At 58.4% G+C, this 18955-nt stretch overlaps 1 protein-coding gene across 6 annotated transcripts; it reads left to right on the forward strand.

The window, feature by feature from the left end:
* Positions 1–458: 458 nt before the first annotated feature.
* Positions 459–16554, forward strand: RIPOR1 (RHO family interacting cell polarization regulator 1). Of its 6 annotated transcripts, none has more exons than XM_072815356.1 (22): positions 459–563; positions 8248–8374; positions 8493–8645; positions 8815–8893; positions 9562–9585; positions 9667–9720; positions 9861–10013; positions 10121–10184; positions 10279–10322; positions 10401–10526; positions 10960–11108; positions 11183–11312; positions 11396–12934; positions 13019–13140; positions 14014–14146; positions 14415–14550; positions 14659–14820; positions 15088–15246; positions 15386–15582; positions 15672–15755; positions 15927–16017; positions 16164–16554. In XM_072815356.1, the coding sequence occupies exons 2-22, from the start codon at positions 8271–8273 to the stop codon at positions 16259–16261; spliced, it is 3801 nt and encodes a 1266-aa protein (XP_072671457.1). In that variant the 5' UTR covers positions 459–563; positions 8248–8270; the 3' UTR covers positions 16262–16554. The 6 variants fall into 6 exon arrangements, 4 of the variants coding, with proteins under 4 accessions (XP_072671457.1, XP_072671465.1, XP_072671447.1 ...); XM_072815364.1 differs by lacking the exon at positions 459–563 and adding an exon at positions 2999–3353; XM_072815346.1 differs by lacking the exon at positions 459–563 and adding an exon at positions 7265–7413 and having other exon boundaries at positions 13022–13140.
* Positions 16555–18955: the final 2401 nt, after the last annotated feature.

Consider the following 18955-nt stretch of genomic DNA (forward strand, 5'->3'; position numbering starts at 1 on the left):
CTCCAGGCCCCACGGTTCCCCTCCCAGAGACTGACCCAGATCCTTTCCTCCAACCAACTCAACCCAGCAGTGGCCGCTCCAGGACCTGTTTCAGGCGGTCACAGATTGGAGGGCCTGAAAATCTCTGGAGACACAGATTGTGAGAAGGGGGTAGGCGAGCGGGGCTCTCCCGGCGGCGCACCCGGCTTGGGGTCAGTGCGGGGAGGAGCGGGACCGGCTTTGCCAGCGGCGGCGGTTCCCGCGGATCCAGCGCTGAGAACTCCCACCGCCGTCGCGCCCTCCGGGGCCCCGCCTCCCCGCGGGCCGCTGGACCCCGCGGGCCACTGGCGGCCCCGTTACCCGAGGGGGCGGAGCGAGCCGCCGACGCCTCCCGGGTGCTGGGGCGGCGGGAGCGCAGTGGGTGGGGCGCGGCGCGCCGGGGAGGAGAGGGCTGCCGGCGGCGGGCGGCGGGGCGGGCGGCGGGGCGGGCCCGGCAGCGGCGACAGCGGCGGCGGCGGCGCGACCAGGCCGGGGCCGGACGAGCGCACGGAGAGGGCGAGGCCCGCGCAGCCCAGCGCAGCCATGTGAGTGTCACCAACGTTTCCGGGGCCCGCGGGCGCGGCCGGGGCGGGGCGGGGCGCGGCGGTGCGGGGGCCTCCTCAGCGGTCCCGGGTCTGCCGCCCCGGCCGCGGCCGTGCCCCCCCGCGCCCCATCCCCGGGAGCCGGGCCGCGCGCCGCGAGTCCTCCCCCCCGCCCCCCCCCGGGCGCCGAGGACGCCCACAAAAGCCGCCGCCTCTGGGCCTTCTACCCTCGGGAGGCCAGGCCGGAGCGGCCCTTGCCCGGGGCTCTGGGGTGGGCCGGGCCTGGGCGCTGGCAGGGGCGCCCTCCCGGAGCCCCCGTCCTCGGCGGGGAGGCTGGGCTGGGAATGGGGAGGGGGCGACGAGGGGTGCAGGCCAGCCTCAGAGATGAGCTAATCTTCCGGGCCCCACCGGCCGGCCTAAGCGGCTTTGGGGCCCGGCCGGAGGTGGCCATTCCTGGCCTGGCTGGGCTCTTCCCCCAGACGGCTGAAGCTGGAGATGATCGCCCCAGCCTGGCGGGGGAGCAGACCCTGTCCCTGGGAATAGGAGGCTGCTGCGGGTCCCTGCAAGCAGCCAGGCTCGAGCACCCTGCAGAACTGTTTCGGGGAAGGAGCTGCTGACCGAGGCTAGGGATCTAAGCCTGCCCTCGGCACCCTCTGTCGTCCTCTCCCTGTGGAGGCCTGAGTCCAGCCTCCAGAACTGACCCTTCCCAGCGGGTTGTACTGGATTGATTCTAAATCGGTCCAGACTGGCTAGCGGAGCGCTACCGTGTGCAGTCTAATATGGCAAATACAACAATAAAGGTGCCCGGCCACCATGTGTGGGACCTTACCCCTGGGCCTGCCGCATTCACGCCAGCACAGCCTTCTGAGGATTATGGCAATCTGGCAGATGCAGAAACAGGCCCAGAGATGTGAAGTAACATTCTCAAGGTCACACATCTGGCCTAGGGAGGTGGGAACCAGAACCAGCCCTGAATTTTTGCCATTGCGCTACCACTTTTGTGGCATGGGGGGTAGAGGTGGGGAAGAATTAGCATGAGGTACAAAACACTAGAGCGGGACAAGGAGGCCTGGCTTGGCCTCCACTCTACCCACCCTCCCCATCCTGGGTTCTGTGGGGCACCAGTCAGAGACCGAGGCCTGGATTTGGTGAGGGTGAGGGGAGCACGCAGGGAGCCAGGCTGAGTGCACGCAGGGTGGACAGGCAGGTGAGGAGGGCGCAGCTCAGCCAACCCTGGCCCCTCGCTGCTGCTGGGGACTCCGGGCCCTGCCAGGCCCGGCCCAAGGGAGGCCACCAGCCTTCCAGGGCGCCGCCGGCCCGGGAATGTGACCAGCTGACCAGGGAGGGGGCCGGCAGGAAGTGAAGCCACCCGGCCGCCTCCGCCTGGTTCCGGGGTGGGGGGTCCCAGGCTGTGCCCGCGCGCGTGCGCGCCCCCTCCCCCCCAGGCAGCTGCGGCATGACGTCAGCAGCCGGGGTTGGGGGAGTCGCCATGGAGACCGGGACGGGTTCGGTAGGGACCCCATTCTTCTAGCTGGCGCCCCTTGCCGGGGTTATTTTTAGCGTCTGTTTACCTCGGTCTGGGGCAGCCCCGCTCCTGGGCGGGGCTGAACCGGGGACTCCTGGCTGGGCTGCTGGCCCGGGCTGGCATACCGCTGAGCTGGGCAGTGCAGGTGCTGGGACCTCCCGGCCCACGCAAGCGCACCACTTTTGGCGTAGAGGGTATTGAGGGCGGAGGAATCTGGGGCCATGCAGGCGGCCAGGGTTCCATTCCTTCTGCCTGGAGCTGGCGGTGCTGCAAGCACCATAACCTTTGGGATCTGGGATCTTTCCCACCTCCAGAACAGACTTCAGGGCTGGCCTTAGTCCAGAGTCCCCTGGCTCCTATCATTCAGCCCTCACCAAATAAGGTGGGCCTTCGCTCAAAGCGGTTCGGCTCTTTCTTTCCCCTGCAGCAGGGAAGATCCTGCTTCTCCACACCCTGAAATGGCCACTCAGGTGGATATTCTGATGGTCATTTGGCAAGAGTGCAGACCGGCAGTTACATATCCTGATCCGTGTGGGACTAGGGAGTTGGTGATAGCAAAGCTCTAGTCAGAGAAAGAAAAGTGTTAGGACAAGTAGCCTACTCTGAGTCTAGCCTATCCACTCAATTCCAGAATCCCAGGGGTCCCCACCTTGCCCTATGCCCAGGGAGCAGAACCCTGCTTGCTGATATAAAGTGGGGAAGAGACAAGGAAAATTGTATGCAAGGTAGGGGAGCTGGGGTGGGCACAGACTTGAAATCTACCCTTTCAACAACCCAGGATCTGCTCTTTCTTTCTTTTTTTTTTTTTTTTTAATTTTTTTTTTTTTTTTTTTTTTTTTATTTATGATAGTCACAGAGAGAGAGAGGCAGAGACACAGGCAGAGGGAGAAGCAGGCTCCATGCACAGGGAGCCCGACGTGGGATTCGATCCCGGGTCTCCAGGATCGTGCCCTGGGCCAAAGGCAGGCGCCAAACCACTGCGCCACCCAGGGATCCCTCTTTCTATGTCCGGGCAGCCCAGTTCACTCAGCTCCCAACTCATACTCAGCCCCCTCCCTCACCTCCCTGGTGTGGGGCCCAGAGGGCGCAGCAGTGAACCCCACAAACAGGCCCCTGCTCCCAGAGTTCACAGTCCGGTTGGGAGACGGATGCTAAAGGAGAACTGACAACTGAACTATGTGGTCTTAGGGACCAGAGGAAGGAAGCTATGAGGCGCCTGAATGGGGGAACCAACCCAGGACAGGCTTTCTGGAGGAAGAAGTCATAGGGTAAGACTTGAAAAAAGAGGGGAAGTTGTTCAGGCTGAGAGTATGGGAGAAGGGTACAGGAGTGGTGGAGGCTGCTGCTCAAAGGCTGAGGAGCCTTGCAGGCATTGAGAGAGGGTCATAGAAGCTGGACTAGAAAGACCATGAGAGGAGCAGGGGACTGAGTGAAGGACTGGTTGAAGGTACATAAGGGAAGGCATAGAGGCCGAAGGGTGTTAGGGGTCATGTCAGAGAATCTAGGCTCTATCCCTCGGGTTGGGGGTTACCCATGGATGTTTCATAAGCGTCAACTAGAGGAATGTTAAAGACTTAGAGTCCTGGGGTCCGAGTATCTGGATTTGAATCCTGGCCCTACCACTTACCAGCTGGGTAATCTTGGGCAGATTAATGATTATTAATAATAGCAATTAATATTTATTGTGTGCTTAAAGTGTGGTAGTGTGTCCACCCCAACTTCCCTACCCCAGGGACAATTTTCCCTTCCCCAAACACACCCTAGAGAGAGAAGTAGCTCATTTCAGACTCCCAACAGCCCTGGGAGGCAGTTGTTACTATGTTCATTTAACAGAGGGGTATCTAAAGCCCAGAAAGGTTAAGAAATGTCATGCCAGAGGTCACACAGCCAGTTAGCCTCAGGTTTCTCATCTGCGAGTTGAGGCTGATAGGTTTTACCCTATAGGCTTGTTACCAGAATTAAACGAAATGGTGTTTGTTAACTAAGCACAGTGCCTGGCCTATAGAGAGAATTTGACAAAGCACTGTTTTTGGCATTGTCAGATGACTGTTATTGAATAAACAATGCGGGGGGTGCCTGGTGGCTCAGTTAGTAGAGCACACAGCTCTTGATCTCGGGGTCTTGAGTTCAAGCCCCACGTTGGGCACAGAGCTTACTTAAAAAAAAAAAAAAAGAATGGATTGTTACGGGTTACGTTTGAGACAGGGAGCCCACTGAGAAGCTGCAGTAGGGGTTTAGGTGAGAGTCGGTACCAGCTTGGACCTGAATTCTGTGGGGGTGGAGGTGAGGGGGTAGATTCCAGAGATGGCAGGAGTGGGTGGCTGAGTAGATGTGGGGGTAGTGGAGACAGAGGCATCCAGGATGATTCCTAGTTTCTGTCTTGAACAACTGGGTAAAGAGGCGGTGGGGTTGGCACAGAGAGGTTGACTGGGGAGATTCAGGTTTGAGAAGGAAATTGGTGAATTCAGCTTGGGGACATCAAGCTCAGCTCTTTCTAATAGCTCACTCTGCATTGTCACTCAGCTTCCGGGGAGGCAACAAGCAGGCAGTTGGATATAGAGGCCTGGTGCTCAGAAGAGCGGTTTGGGCAAGGAAGAGATAAGGAAGCTGGCAACATTTAGATGGCATTGAGGTGTGGGAGATGTACCCAACCCAAGAGTGAGGAGGATGAGGCTCATTCCGGATGATGAGAAAGACAGATTTGTGGGAAAATAAGACATACAGCCAGAGAGAGAGAGAGGTAGAAGACCAGGAACATGTTGCTGCCTCTTGAAATTCAAGGGAAGGAAGGGCTCAAAGAAGAGGAAGAGAGCTGCAAAGTGAAAAGCTTTACTGAGATCAAGCACGAGATAAGGACTCAACCTTGGGCACTAGATTCAGCACCAGGGAGGTCACTGACCAGTCAGGGGAGTGGTGGGTGGGAAGAGAACTGGGCGGTCATGGAGAGGAAATTGAAGTAGACATCTTTTCAAGAAATCTGACTCTGAAAAGGCCAAATGGAGGCGATGGTGGGGTCCCTGGAGGAGACATGGGGTCCACAAAGGGGTCATTTCATTTTGGAGTTATTAAAGTCAACTTTATATTAAAATATACCTACATAGAGGGTGCATGTCTTAAGTGTACAGCTCAACCTATTTTCACAAGGGAACACACTCATATAGGATCAGGAAATAGACCCCAGGTTAGGAAATATAGAATGTTATCAGCACCCCGGAAGCCCCCTTGTGCCCCCTTTCAGGTAACTAGTATTCTGACTTCTATCACCATAGATGAGTTTTGCATGTTTTTGAACTATATATCAAGAGAACAATATACATGTTCTCTCTTGTGGTGTTGCTTCTTCTTTATGTCTGTAGGATTCATCCATATTGTGTGCAGTTTTATATTGTTTATTCTTTTTGCTGTATATGGTTCTATTATCTACTGATGGGCATTTGGGTGGTTTCCAGGGTTGTTTTCATTTTTTATGTGGGAGTGATTTGAGCTTGTTTGAAGCTTGTGGAGAAAGTCTGAAACACTCATCGTCTGTGAGAAGGAAGAAGGATGAGGAGGGCCACACATGAGGATTTCCCAGGTGGGAAATGAGAGCCTGGATGAGGTTCAGAGAATCTCTCTGTGGTTCCGGCTCAGCTGCCGTGTGAGGACCTCTGGCAGCTCCTGCCAGTGTGTGCAGGCACAGAGAGGGCAGGGAGCTGGGTTGCCTAGCACTGGTTTCTGCTAGGAAGGAGAGAAGCACAAAGTTCTAGGCATATTAGTAGCAGGTGAGCGATGGAGTAGTGGCTGTGGATCTAGGGTGAGGAGAAGGAGGTGCAGGGAAGAGAAGGTGGAAGGCAGCTGGCAGAGAGAAAGGAAGCAGAGGCCAATTGAGAGCTCTGTGCAGGATGGTGTTTGTGAAATTTGGGCTGTATCTCCAGTGACTGGCACATGCTTGGCACAGAGTTGCTTCTCAGTGAATAGTTGAATAAATGAGTGGAGGGCTCAAGAGGTCTCAGGTAGAAGACAGGGAAGGTGGGGATACTAGGGAAAGGTTGGAGTCAGTGTGATTGCAATTTAGGAAGGGGGCATTCCAGAGCCACGGATGTTCTGTGGAGGGTGGCTAATGGGAGCAGAAAGGCCAGTGTTGGGCAAGCAATCCACAGGAATACATAGTTGCTAGTATAGGGTGCACAGCACCTGGTCTTCAAAGAGAGAGAGGAGGATAGCACTTCTCAAACTGGGCCTTTGGGCATCTTGCATCTGAATCTCTAGGCTTGTTGGCAGTGCTGACCCCTGGGCCCACCCAGCCTCTTGGGGAGGAAGTAAGCAGAACTGAGCATACAGGAGCAGGAGTATTTATGGGATGGGGGAGCACCAGTCCTCCCAATGCCTGCTAGACCCGGAGGATAGTAGCCTCTATGCAGGCTGGAGTGGATGAGGGAAATTGAAGGAAAAGATACTGGGGGCAGGAAAGGGCTAACACGGGCGGAACTCAGCCATGTGAGCTGGTGGCCAGAAGGATGGGGCTTCATCCCAGGATGCAGCTTCTACTAGAAGGGAGATGCTAGCTAGGAAGTGGGACCTGATCCTCTTCCCTAGGGCCTGGGGTACTGGTGTGTCTGGACTGAGCACCCCCTCTGTGGATGGGGGCTTTGTGACTCTACCCAGTTCCTTCTCTGCTTCTTTCTTGGGGTAGCAACACATAACATGAGCTTTGTCCCGTCCCCCACTTTTAGCCCATCTCTCTTCTCAGCCTCCCAGACCCCTCCCGCTCAGTGCCTGACACTGCCCTCCACTCCACACCCACAGCCCTTCTTCTACTCCCTCGGCCCCACTTTCCAGTCTTCACATACTCAGAACCCCACCTCCCAGCCCTCTATGCGCTCAGCCCTCTCTCAGCAGTCCTCTGCAGCCACTCGATGAGCTCTTTATCCTCACTGCATCCAATCCAGCCTCCACTCAGACTCTTCATTCTGTTTATCCCTCCTTATTCACCGCCGCGCTCAACTCCCAAACTCCGAACCCCGCTCGAGAGGACCCACTTCACCCACTTCAGTGTCCTCCCCAAGGGAACCCCCAGGCACCCCTCCCGGAGGCCGGCCAGTCCGAGGCCCCGGCGCCCCCCCGGTCCAGCCGGTCCCGCCCCATCCCGGCTGGCTGAGTCAGGCGGCAGGAACTGGGCGGGGGGCGGCGCCGGGAGGAGCCGAAGCCGGAGCCGCAGTCGCTGGGAGCGAGCGCGGAGCCCAGCTCGGTCAGCGCCTAGTGGCCCTGGGCCTGCAGGGACACAGGGGCGGGAGGGCAGGCGGGGGGTGGGGAGCCGTCCCGGACCCACCATGAGTGCCAAGAAGAGAGGTAGGACCCGGCCTGGGGCGCGAAAGCTCCGGGGCTGGCCCCGGGGGGTGTGGGCCGGACTCGGGGGGCCAGGGGCACGTGCTTCGCCGGAGCGGGGCGGGGGTCTGCGGAGGATCCCTTCCCGCTAAGGGCGCGGGCGAAGGCGTCCATCTGTGACTCAGTTTCCAGGTCGGAGCCACAGGAAAGTGGAGGAGGCAGGGCTCTTCTTGGCACTGCCCCCCACTCCGGGAATCCCCCGGCTGCTGGGCGCTGGGAGGGCTCTGGCGTCCGGGCGCCTGCGAGCCGGTGGGGGCTGGAGGGGAGCAGTCTCCGCGGGCGGGCGGGGCGCGAGAGCCAACCCCGCGCCTGCCGGGCCTGCCGGGCCTGCCGGGCCGCTCCGCTGCGCTCCCGGCGTGCGCCCCGCCCGGGGACCTCCTGCGGCCTCGCGGGGTGGGGGCGCGGGAGCGCCTGGTCACGGCGGCGGGCGGTGGGGGGCGAGTCCGGGGGCCGGGCTGGGGAGCCCGCCCCGCCCCCGGGTAAACAGCCGCTTCCGCACATTCTTCGCGCGCCCCGCCCCTTTCCTGCCCCTTCCCAGCCGGGGGAGGGTCCCCGCGCGACCCCCCTTCCTGCACCGCGACAGGCGGAGCCTGCACCTCTGCAGGAAGCGGGGCCGGGCCGAGGCCACGCTGAGTCCGAGGCCGAGTCGCCCGGCCGCCCTGTCATTAGCGCTGGGGCCGGCAGGGTTGTCGGACTCCCGGGGCAGGCGGTGTCCGGCCGGACTGGCACAGAGGCCCGGCCTCCGGAGGGGGCTTCAAAGCCGGACTGGCGCTGGACACCCGCCCTCGCCACCCCCAGGGAGCCCCGCGCGGACTCATTCCATGATGTCCCTGTCGGTGCGGCCGCAGCGCCGCCTGCTCAGCGCCCGGGTCAATAGGAGCCAGTCCTTCGCAGGCGTCCTCGGCAGCCACGAGCGGGGGCCCAGGTACGCAGCAGAGGGGTGCTAATGGGGTCAAGAGAGTGTGACGGGGTTGGTGCTGGGTGTGCAGTGAGGGCTTGGGGGACTCCTTCTTGTACCTTTCTGAGTATAGCCTCTTCTTCAGGAGCTTCCCGGCCTTCAGCCCCCCGGGGCCCCCACGGAAGCCCCCAGCGCTCTCCCGAGTATCCAGGATGTTTTCTGTGGCGCACCCAGCCCCTAAGGTCCCGCAGCCTGAGCGGCTGGACCTGGTGTACACTGCGCTCAAGCAGGGCCTGACGTAAGGAACTCCTTCCAGTGCCTTATCCCAGGATCCCTCCCTGAGCCCTCATCCCCTTTCTGCTAGTGGGAACCTTCCCCAGCCTCGTAATCTTCTTCCTGCTGCCTGTACCCTGGGTAGCTGGAGGCTGCGAAGGTGAGCTAATTCTTGTAGTCGCCCCTTTCCCCAGGGCCTATTTGGAAGTGCACCAGCAGGAGCAGGAGAAACTCCAGGGACAGATTAGGGAGTCCAAGAGGAATTCTCGCCTGGTGAGTAAAGGATTGGCAAGAATGCCCTGGACTACTGCTCTTTGCCCTGGTGGCATGAGGGACAACCGGGTAGCAGGAGCTGTCTGTGACATCTAGGCTGTTTTCTAGGGTGACTTAGCCCAGTTGTGACTAGAAAACAGGATATCGGGAAAGGCTGGGGCTGGGCAGGTTTCTAGACCCACCTTCCCCAGGCTGTGTACACTTCCTGCCTAGGACCTAGTATCTGCCCGTGGGAGCTTTCAGTGGGGTGGGTCAGACTCCCACAGGCATGCACAGCTGAAGACTATAGTGTAGAGTACTGATAGAAAGTCTTGGTTCTTCCCTGGAACAGGTCAGAGCTTCCCAGAGGATGAAACACCTCTGCTAGGTCTTAAAGAATAGGAGTTCTCTGGTAGAGGGAACCTCTTCCTAGGGGTTGCAGGAAAGGGAGTGGGCCAGGGCAGTGGTACGGGAAGGGTCTTGAGGACCCCTATGTCACTAGCATCCACCAAAGGCCAGGCATGTGGGAAGGTGGGTCAGTCCATGCTTTGAGTGGAATGTTTGTAGACTATGATATGAGGGGGAGGAAGGCCATGTAGGAGAGGAGTTACATGGGTCTGGGGAGACAAATGCCCCTGCTGGAATACTTCCTGTGCCTCCTAAGTGCCTCCTCTCATCCTCCCCTGCAGGGCTTCCTGTATGACTTGGACAAGGTAAGTGTTGGAAAGGGTTAGCTCATGGGGAGGGTGAAGGGCTCTGGTTCTCTGGCCCCTTCTGACATACCTCTCCCTCAGCAAGTCAAGTCCATTGAACGCTTCCTGCGGCGGTTGGAGTTCCATGCCAGCAAGGTATATGTGCAGCATGCATGTGTGCACACAACTGAGGCGGTAGATTGGTATCATAGGGAGATGGGGGGAGCTAAGCCCTGGGTGAGCAAACCCAGCAGTGAGTCTCAATTCCTCCACTACCACCCCACTCATCTGCCCAGATTGACGAGCTATATGAGGCATACTGTGTCCAGCGTCGTCTCCGGGATGGTGCCTACAATATGGTCCGTGCCTATAGCACTGGGTCTCCAGGGAGCCGTGAGGCCCGGGACAGCCTGGCTGAAGCCACTCGAGGGCATCGCGAGTACACAGAGGTGAGAGATGGGTGTCCATGAGGCAAAGGCACAGGGTATAGCAGAGGTGGTGACAGGGCACTGTTCTTGACCCCCTCTTGTCCCTGTGTCTCCCCCCCCCCCCCCAGAGCATGTGTCTGCTGGAGAGTGAGCTAGAGGCACAGCTGGGCGAGTTCCATCTCCGAATGAAAGGTACTCAGTGATGTGGACAGACTGGTGGTGGGGAGAGGGAATTGTGTACCTGAGACCCCTCGACATGGCTCATCTCCTTCTCCTCCACTCCCAGGGCTGGCTGGCTTTGCCAGGCTGTGTGTGGGCGATCAGTATGAGGTATGAGAATGTGCAGGGAAGGGCTGGGATGGGAGGGTCACAGCACCAAGGGCTGCCTCATCCTGGCTGTTCACCTAGATCTGCATGAAATATGGGCGTCAGCGCTGGAAACTACGGGGCCGAATTGAGGGTAGCGGAAAGCAGGTGTGGGACAGTGAGGAAACCGTCTTTCTTCCTCTGCTCACAGAGTTCCTGTCCATCAAGGTGATGTATCTGCCCAGGCCCACAGGACAACATGATCCTGTGACTCCTTAACCCTGTGAACCCCTCATGACCCTAAGATCATTACCCCTGTAATTCCCACCTGTCTTCATGGCTCTGTGACCCCCGTGACCTTCATGACTGTGATTTCCTCATAATCTAATCATGTGAATATTGGGCCCCTTGGATGCCCATGAGGCTGTGACCCCATGACCTCAGTGACCCTACAAATTCAGACCTCTGCGATTCCCATCCTCCCAGGTTGCTTCAATCCTCCATGGGCCCATCACTCAGAAAATTCTAGTCCCTACAACCTTCTCATGACCCCGTGATCCTGTGACTGTTATATAATCCCTATGCATATTCAGATGTCTGATTTCCCACAACCTCATGACCTCCACACCCTTGTGACCTCATGATGCATTCTTGGCTGTAGGTGACAGAACTGAAGGGTCTGGCCAACCACGTGGTTGTAGGCAGTGTCTCCTGTGAGACCAAGGACCTGTTTGCTGCCCTGCCCCAAGTTGTGGCTGTGGACATCAATGACCTCGGCACCATTAAGCTCAGCTTGGAAGTCACATGGAGGTTGGTGTTGCTGAGCAGCTTGGGGATAGGTCCAGAGGCTCATGGCACCTGCTAACAGCCTCTTCCCTCCTCAGCCCCTTCGACAAGGATGACCAGCCCTCAACCGCTTCCACTGTCAACAAGGCCTCCACAGTCACCAAGCGCTTCTCCACCTATAGCCAGAGCCCACCAGACACGCCCTCACTTCGGGAACAAGCCTTTTATGTGAGTCACAGGCCAGGCTTAGGCCCCACCATCCCCCAGGGGCTTCCTGGGGTGGTCCTGAAATGCTCTTTCCTCTCTCCCAGAATATGCTGAAACGGCAGGAGGAGCTGGAGAATGGGACAGCGTGGTCCCTGTCATCCGAATCTTCGGATGACTCATCCAGCCCCCAGCTCTCAGGCACTACCCGCCACTCTTCAGCTCCAAGACCTCTGGTGCAGCAGCCTGAACCTCTGCCCATTCAAGTCGCCTTCCGAAGGCCTGAGACCCCCACCTCTAGGTCCATGGATGAAGAGGGAGCCATGGCCCCAGCCCTGGCCAATGGGCATGCCCCCTACAGCCGGACTCTGAGCCACATCAGTGAGGCCAGTGTGGACGCTGCCTTGACTGAGGCTTCAGTGGAGGCTCTGGGTCTAGAAAATCTAGCTCAGGGACCTAGCCAGCTTGCAGACCCAGATCCCACCCATGGGGAGCAATCTGGTCCTGTCCCTCCTGCTGTGGACCCTTCCCATTCTGCCACAAGCCCCACCCTCAGTACAACAGGCCCTGCCCACACATCTACAGACCCTGCACCATCAGCACATCTAGACTTGGTTCACAAGATCACAGACTCTAGCACTGCTGACCTGCCAGACCCCACCCATACCACTACAGGCTCTACCTATAATGCCATTAGCCCTAGCTACAGTGCTCCAAGCCCCATTCACACTACCACAGGTTCTACCCACAAGCCGCTGGTCTCTCCACTCACCACTACAGGCTCTACCCCCAGTGCCACAACCCCAGAGCAGACCACTACAAGACCCACTGACAAAGTGATACTTTCCACTCTCACTGCTGTAGGTCCTACCCCCAATACTACAGGCCCAGTCCAGACCACCACAAGCCCCGTCCACACTACCATAAGCCCTACCCATACTACTGCAAGCCTCACCCAGACCACTATAAGCCTCACCCATACTACTGCAAGCCCTACCTATGCCACTACAAGCCCCACCCATACTGCCATAAGCCCCACCCACACCACTGCAAGCCCTGCCCATACCACTACAAGCCCTACTCACAAAGCCAGGATGTCAACTCACACCACAAGTCCTACCCCCAAAGCTAAAGGCCCAGTCCAGAACACCGGGAGCCCCACCCATCCTGTCACAAGCCCCACCCTTATAACTGTAAGCTCTTCCACTTCTTTAGACTATGCCATGCTTCCCAGCCCCTCTACAAACACAGACTCTACTCTCCCAGGCACCCACACCTTGTCCTACGGCTACCCATCTTCCACTCCTTGCACTCAGGCAGATTCCATAGCCCCCAGCACTTCCTACCCAAGTCCCGCCTGTTCCAGTTGGGAACCGCTCACAAGTCCTTCCCCAGACCCACCAGAGCCCATCCTTCGAAGCCCAAGTCCCCCTCCCTCACCTCTAGCCCCTATGCCTCAGCATTTAGACCTTAGCCCGGATGTAGCCCCCCGGGCCCCAGTTCCAGGGGCTGCTGGAAGGGCTGGGGATAGGAGGCTGGAAGAGGCACTGGGGGCCCTAATGGCTGCCCTGGATGACTATCGTGGCCAGTTCCCCGAGCTGCAGGGCCTGGAGCAGGAGGTTACCCGGCTGGAGAGTCTGCTCATGGTGAGGAGGGCCGGGTAGGCTGCAGCAGCACCGGGAGGGCAGCCAGGCAGTGGGAGGTAGCACTGACTCCCTTCACAACCCCAGCAGAGACAAGGCCTGACTCGCAGCCGGGCCTCCAGCCTTAGCATCACTGTGGAACATGCCCTGGAGAGCTTCAGCTTCCTCAACGAGGATGAAGATGAAGACATTGATGGTCCTGGAGACAGGTGAGGGTGGCCAGGTGAGGGGGAAGAGGTAAGATGAGTGCCAGGTGAAGGAGAAAGGCCAGAAAGGGGAACAGGTGAGGTGGGGCCAGGTAGAGCACACAAGGAGAGCAGCAAGACTGGAGGTGGGCAGAAGGGGATGCACTTGCCAGCGTGTGCATCGTATTCACTCCATCCCCCCACGTCCGTGTAGTCCTCATGTGTCCTTGATGCCTGTTTCTAACCCCATCTGTGTCCCCAGTGCTTCTCACCTCCCTCCTGGTCCCTGCAATGCCTGCCTCTCCTGCTGGTTCCCGTCAGCTGGTGATCCTGCAGCTCCTCCTCTTTCCCCTGGCCTCACCTTGGATCTTCCCTATGAACAGGCCCCTTCAGTGCCTCCCCATGCACCCTGGGTCCCCCAGCATCAATCCCCTCTGTCTCAACCCAGGTTTGCCCGGAGAACCCAGCCCCTTGGCTCTCTGTCCCAGAGCGGCCTTTGCCAAATCCCGGTTGAGGGTTGTACCCAGCCCCTCCTTCCTCTGCTGCTGCCCAGGCTAGGGCCCTGTGCCCTGCACCCTTTGGGCCATAATCCCTTGCAGTCCACATTGCATAGACCATCCCGCCTGCAACCCTACTCCCACCCACCCCAGCCCCAGTGGTCTCGGCCATTGTAGCTGGAGGTGGTAAAAGGTAGACAGACCCTGGAGATCCTCGCTACCACCTGCTGGTCCTAGTCCCTTCCTCCTTTTGGAAGTCTTCCATGAATTTACCCATTGTCTGCTGTCTGTACATCGTCTGTTCTTCCATTCTGGGATGGGGGGGACCTTAAATAAAAATATACTGGTGACCACATGGTGATGCTTGCTCCTGGGGTGGTTGACCCCATTTTTCTCTCAGGCCCCCAAACAGCCTGGAGCCTGGGGCTGAGGACAGCCTCGACTTAGCCAGTGCCCGCCCCCTCAGCACAGAGTGTCCAGCTCTGGACGCTGCCTTGGTCCAGCATCTGTACCACTGCAGCCGCCTCCTGCTGGTGAGGCTAGTGGTATTTCCCACACCCTCCTTTTGTAGCCCCTTATCCCAGGGAGCCCTGCACTTCAATCCCGGCCCTCCATTACCTCCTCTGATTTCCATTCCCCACTGCCCCAGGGCCCTAGCATTTGGTTCTTGCTGAGTGGAACACTTCCCATACTCTGGCTATCCCCACCTTGCCATGCATGCCGGGACTTGTAGTCCCTGGGTTCCACCCTCCCCAGTCTTTCTCCTGAGGTCTTAGCTCCTTGGCCACCCCTATTCTCCAGAAACTGGGCACATTTGGGCCCCTGCGCTGCCAGGAGGCATGGGCCCTGGAGCGGCTGCTGAGGGAGGCCAGAGTGCTGGAGGCTGTATGTGAGCTTAGCAGGCGATGGGAAATCCCTGCCACCTCTGCCCAGGAAGGTAAAGGCCCTGTCTGCGCGGAAGCTCCTCCCTTACCTAGCCCCATCTACAGGCCTGTGTGCCCATCCACCTGCTCTGTTGCTGATGGTTGTCTGCCCTTCCTCATAGTGGTGCAGTTCTCAGCCTCTCGGCCCGGCTTCCTGACCTTTTGGGACCAGTGCACAGAGGGACTCAGCCCCTTCATCTGCCCTGTGGAGAGAGTGCTTCTCACCTTCTGCAATCAATATGGTGCCCGTCTTTCCTTGCGCCAGCCAGGCCTAGCTGAGGCTGGTGAGTGGGCTGCCTACGTGCCCCATCTGCCCTCCTCCCTCAGATCCCCAGTGATGAGACCTCAGGAGAAGCCAGGTCAGCCCACCCAGACGTGCTGAGCTGAGCACTAGGAGGAACTAGTGAAGGCTATCTCCTTTGCACAGAAGGACCCAGAGGTGTAGGGTTTGCAAAGAGGGACCCTGGACCTGAGCCTGAGGTGGGAGCATTCTTCCCTGTAAGCGTCTGGGTCCATCCAAACCCTGAGGCCCACGGCACTGCCTCCCACAGTGTGTGTCAAGTTCCTGGAGGATGCTCTGGGGCAGAAGCTGCCCAGGAGGCCCCAGCCAGGCCATGGAGAGCAGTTCACCGTCTTCCAGTTCTGGAGTTACATTGAAGCCTTGGATAGCCCCTCTATGGAGGCCTTTGTGACCGAAACCGCCGAGGAGGGTGAGGCAGAGGCCCTGGTCACAAAGTGGCCTGACTGTGGGTGGTCTGAAGGAGTGGAGGTGTGGATGAGAGCACGAGTGTAAAAAGACCCCACCCCACAAGGCTCCACCTCGTTCCCACCCTCCCTTTCTTCTTTCAGTGTTACTGGTGCGGAATTTGAACTCAGATGACCAAGCTGTTGTGCTAAAGGCCCTGAGGTTGGCACCAGAGGGGCGGCTGCGAAGGGATGGGCTTCGGGCCCTCAGCTCCCTGCTGGTCCATGGCAACAATAAGGTCATGGCTGCTGTCAGCACCCAGCTCCGGAGCCTGTCACTGGGCCCTGTCTTTCGGGAAAGGGTGAGAGTCAGGCAGGTCTTCCTTGAGGCAAAGGCTGGGGCTCCAGGCTCCCAGTATCTGGCTAAGTCTGCCCTCCCCGACTTACCCAGGCCCTATTGTGCTTCCTGGACCAACTGGAGGATGAGGACATACAGACAAGAGTGGCTGGCTGCCTGGCCCTGGGCTGCATCAAGGTAACCCCTACCAACCCATTCCCCCCCATATCCCTGCCAGCCCATCCCCTGCTTCACACCCCTGCTGCCTGTCCCCCCCTCTTCACACCCCTAGAGGCTCCCTCAGCCCTGGGCCCTGGGCCTTTTCCACCTGCTCCACTGGGCCCACCTCAATCTTCTCTCCCCTGGTAGGCTCCTGAGGGCATTGAGCCCCTGGTGTATCTGTGCCAAACAGACACAGAAGCTGTGAGGGAAGCTGCTCGGCAGAGCCTGCAACAGTGTGGTGAGGCCAGGGGATGGGAGATATGGGTCAAGTAGAGTTCTGGAGCATTTTGGCTGGTGGGAGTTGGAGGGAGTTGGTGTCAGGATGGGATGCAAGGGCCCAGATAGGGCTAGGATCACTCCTGATCCCATCCTTACTTATTACAGGGGAAGAGGGACAGTCTGCCCATCGACGGCTGGAGGAATCACTGGACGCCCTGCCCCGCATCTTTGGGCCTGGCAGCATGGCCAGCACCGCTTTCTAAATTTCCTACCCACTGGCTTCCATGCCTCTTCCCCTCACTTTCAGGGCTTACCAGGCACTGGCAGGGAGGGTGAGGGCTGGCTCCAGACACCTCTCCCCCACAGATTCCCACCAATTAAAATCTAATATATTCTTCTGTTGCCCTTGGGTTGGTAGAGTCAGTGCCTGCAGTCAAGTGCCTCCCAGCCTCGGCTCAGCACACTTGCCACAAATCAGTGTCCCACCATATCCCTTGGTTTTATATTTTATTTACAGAGTTTTACAGAAAATAAAAAAGCAACATGCCTTTCCTAATGGCCTGGCCTGGTGCACTCCTGACCCTCTTCTCCAGCATCCTCTGTCTATGGCCCTTCCTGACACTGGTGCTAGTATGTCTGCACTCCCAAATGTGACAATGGCATCTGCTTTAGCCCTGGAAATTCAGGCAAAAGAGAACCCAGAGGCTGGAGCTGGGGTTGGAAAAGAGAGCAGAGGAAGAGGGTGGTGGTAGGGTGTTACTGAGGAGGTCCAGTCTGGGTCCAGGCTGGAGCCAAACCGGAGTTGTCCTAGAGAAAGCCCAGAGGTGCCAGTCCCAGGAATGGCTGGCTCCCTAGCAGCTAGCTCCAGGGTCCTGGAGGCAGAGGAAGCTGGCAGGAGAAAGCGTGGTGGGACCTGGAGCTTCTGGCCAGAAGGGGGCAGCAGAACCCCGTCAGGGAATGCCAGGCTCCTGGATCTTCGCCCAGCCTGGGCAGCTTCCAACCAAGGTGGCTGAGCTAAGCACAGGGAGCTCCTTGAGGACTGGATAGGAAGAAGGAACAGATCCTTGCAGAGGGGAAGAGCTGAGGCCTGGGAGGCAGGAAACACGGATGGCTGCCCCCGTGACCCTAAACAGCAAGCTTTTTCTCTCTCCAAGCTGCCTCTCCTCTCTGTAATAACAAACCCAACTGAACCCTGAGCTCCTCACCCCCAGCGGCAGGCCAACCACTGCTTCAGGAAGCAGGGCTCCAGGGAGAGGTCTCACCTCTTCCCAGAGGTGCCTGGCACGTGAGTGTGTTAACCCCAGAAGGTTAAGAATTCTGTTTTGGTGGTGGGGGGGGGGGGAGGCGGGGATGGGATTTCAGGATGGCAGGCCTGTTCCAAAGAGGTCCCGAGGGAGGCCCACACCCAAGGCTGGACAAACAGGCTGTCTACCCTTCCCCTCATCCTCTGGAGCTTTCTTTATCCAGGGGCAAGGAAAACAGGGCCTTTACCACTCCCTGAGCCCACTCTGGTATCTCAGTGTCAGCGCAGTAGTGGGACACCGGGGAAAGTGTGTGTGCCTGGACTCAAGAGGAGCCAATGAGGTGCCAACAACCCCCCCACACCCTGGGGGACAGAAGGGGGGTGACCCAGATCCCCAGGGAGCCCTGCTCCCCAGTGTTTCAGAGCTGGGTATGAGGAGGTTTGGCTGGGTCTTTAACCACCTGCTGGGGAAGCCAAGCTGAGCAGAAAAACGGCCAACAGGAAGGAGCACAGGAAACACCTGTGTGTGGATGCAGGTGGCTCATTCCAGAAGAGTCGGGGGGCTGGGATGGGGGTGGGGGCAGGCAGACAGCCCTCAGCACAGCTATGTGCTCTTTCTGTAACTCTGAAGGGTGGCATGGAGGGGATGGTGGGTGGTGTGCAGCTCAGCTTTTTGGGTGGTGGGCTAGGGTGGCAGGAGGTGGAGAAAGCAAACAAGTGATGGGGAGACCAAGGCAGCACCCAAAGTTGGCTACGGCTTGGGCCTGCCCCCAGGGGCCCCTGCAGGAATGTTGCAGTCCCAGAATTACCTCAAGGAGCCCCTCAGGCCTGAGGCCCCACAAGAGGCCCACTGGCAGGCAGGACTGTCCACTTGGATTCAAAGCGTAGCCTGTGTGATGGGGAAAGAGGAAGTGAACACTGACCAGGTCCTGGTGCAGACAGGGGTGACTGGGCTATCACAAGCTCACAGCTCAATCCACAGAAGACAGGGGCTGGGCAAGAAGTAGAGGATGGAAAAATAACCCAGCCAGGGGTTAAATGGGGCTGTCAAAAATCTGAATGGCCTGCTTTTCAGTGCTGAGAAGGGATAGGGTCCCTAACTCTCTGTCCTCTATAAGGAGCACCAGAAGACCACAGCCTAGTATTCAGCTCTAGCTGAGGGTGGGTGTGAGGGTCAAGAGGCAGAATTAGAATACCGTGAGCAAAACTGGGTACAGGTGAAGTACTGTCAAGGCCAAGGCAAAAAGAGCCTCAGGCCTTTGCCTCATCAAGCCTACCTAGCTCAGAGCAATGTGGATCAACCCCAGAACAGCCACTCAAACCCTCTCCATCAATGACTTGAGGTCAGGCTGAATGGTCTCCTACCCCTAGGCCCATGTCTGTGAGATAGTGGAGGGCAGGGAGAGCCTATCCTCCCTCTTGTACCTTCCTCTCTGCCAACAAACACAGCCTCACAAGTGCTTTCCACGGGGCACTCACCCCACCTCCTACCCTGCTGTCACACAGGTTCAGGGAGCCACTCATTCCTGCTGCCCCATGTGATGGGTGTGGGGGGCTGATGACACCATCAGAAGTCGAAGGTACCAGGGTAGGGAAAGCCTATGCCCAGGTGTCCTGCCGAGCCCGTGCCAGCCTCTGGGGGAACAGAGGAAGTGTGATACACTGAGGAGTGCCCCGTCCATCAAGCCCATCAAGGCTATAGCCATGCCTCAGC

The sequence above is a fragment of the Canis lupus genome, chromosome 3 (genome assembly GCF_048164855.1).
Source record: "Canis lupus baileyi chromosome 3, mCanLup2.hap1, whole genome shotgun sequence".
In the NCBI taxonomy this organism is placed as follows: Eukaryota; Metazoa; Chordata; class Mammalia; order Carnivora; family Canidae; genus Canis; species Canis lupus.

Coding starts and splice junctions, on each gene's coding strand:
- RIPOR1 (XM_072815337.1), top strand. Junction 8,375..8,492: donor AGCCACGAGCGGGGGCCCAG/GTACGCAGCAGA, acceptor CCTCTTCTTCAG/GAGCTTCCCGGCCTTCAGCC. Junction 11,313..11,395: donor TTCGGGAACAAGCCTTTTAT/GTGAGTCACAGG, acceptor CCTCTCTCCCAG/AATATGCTGAAACGGCAGGA.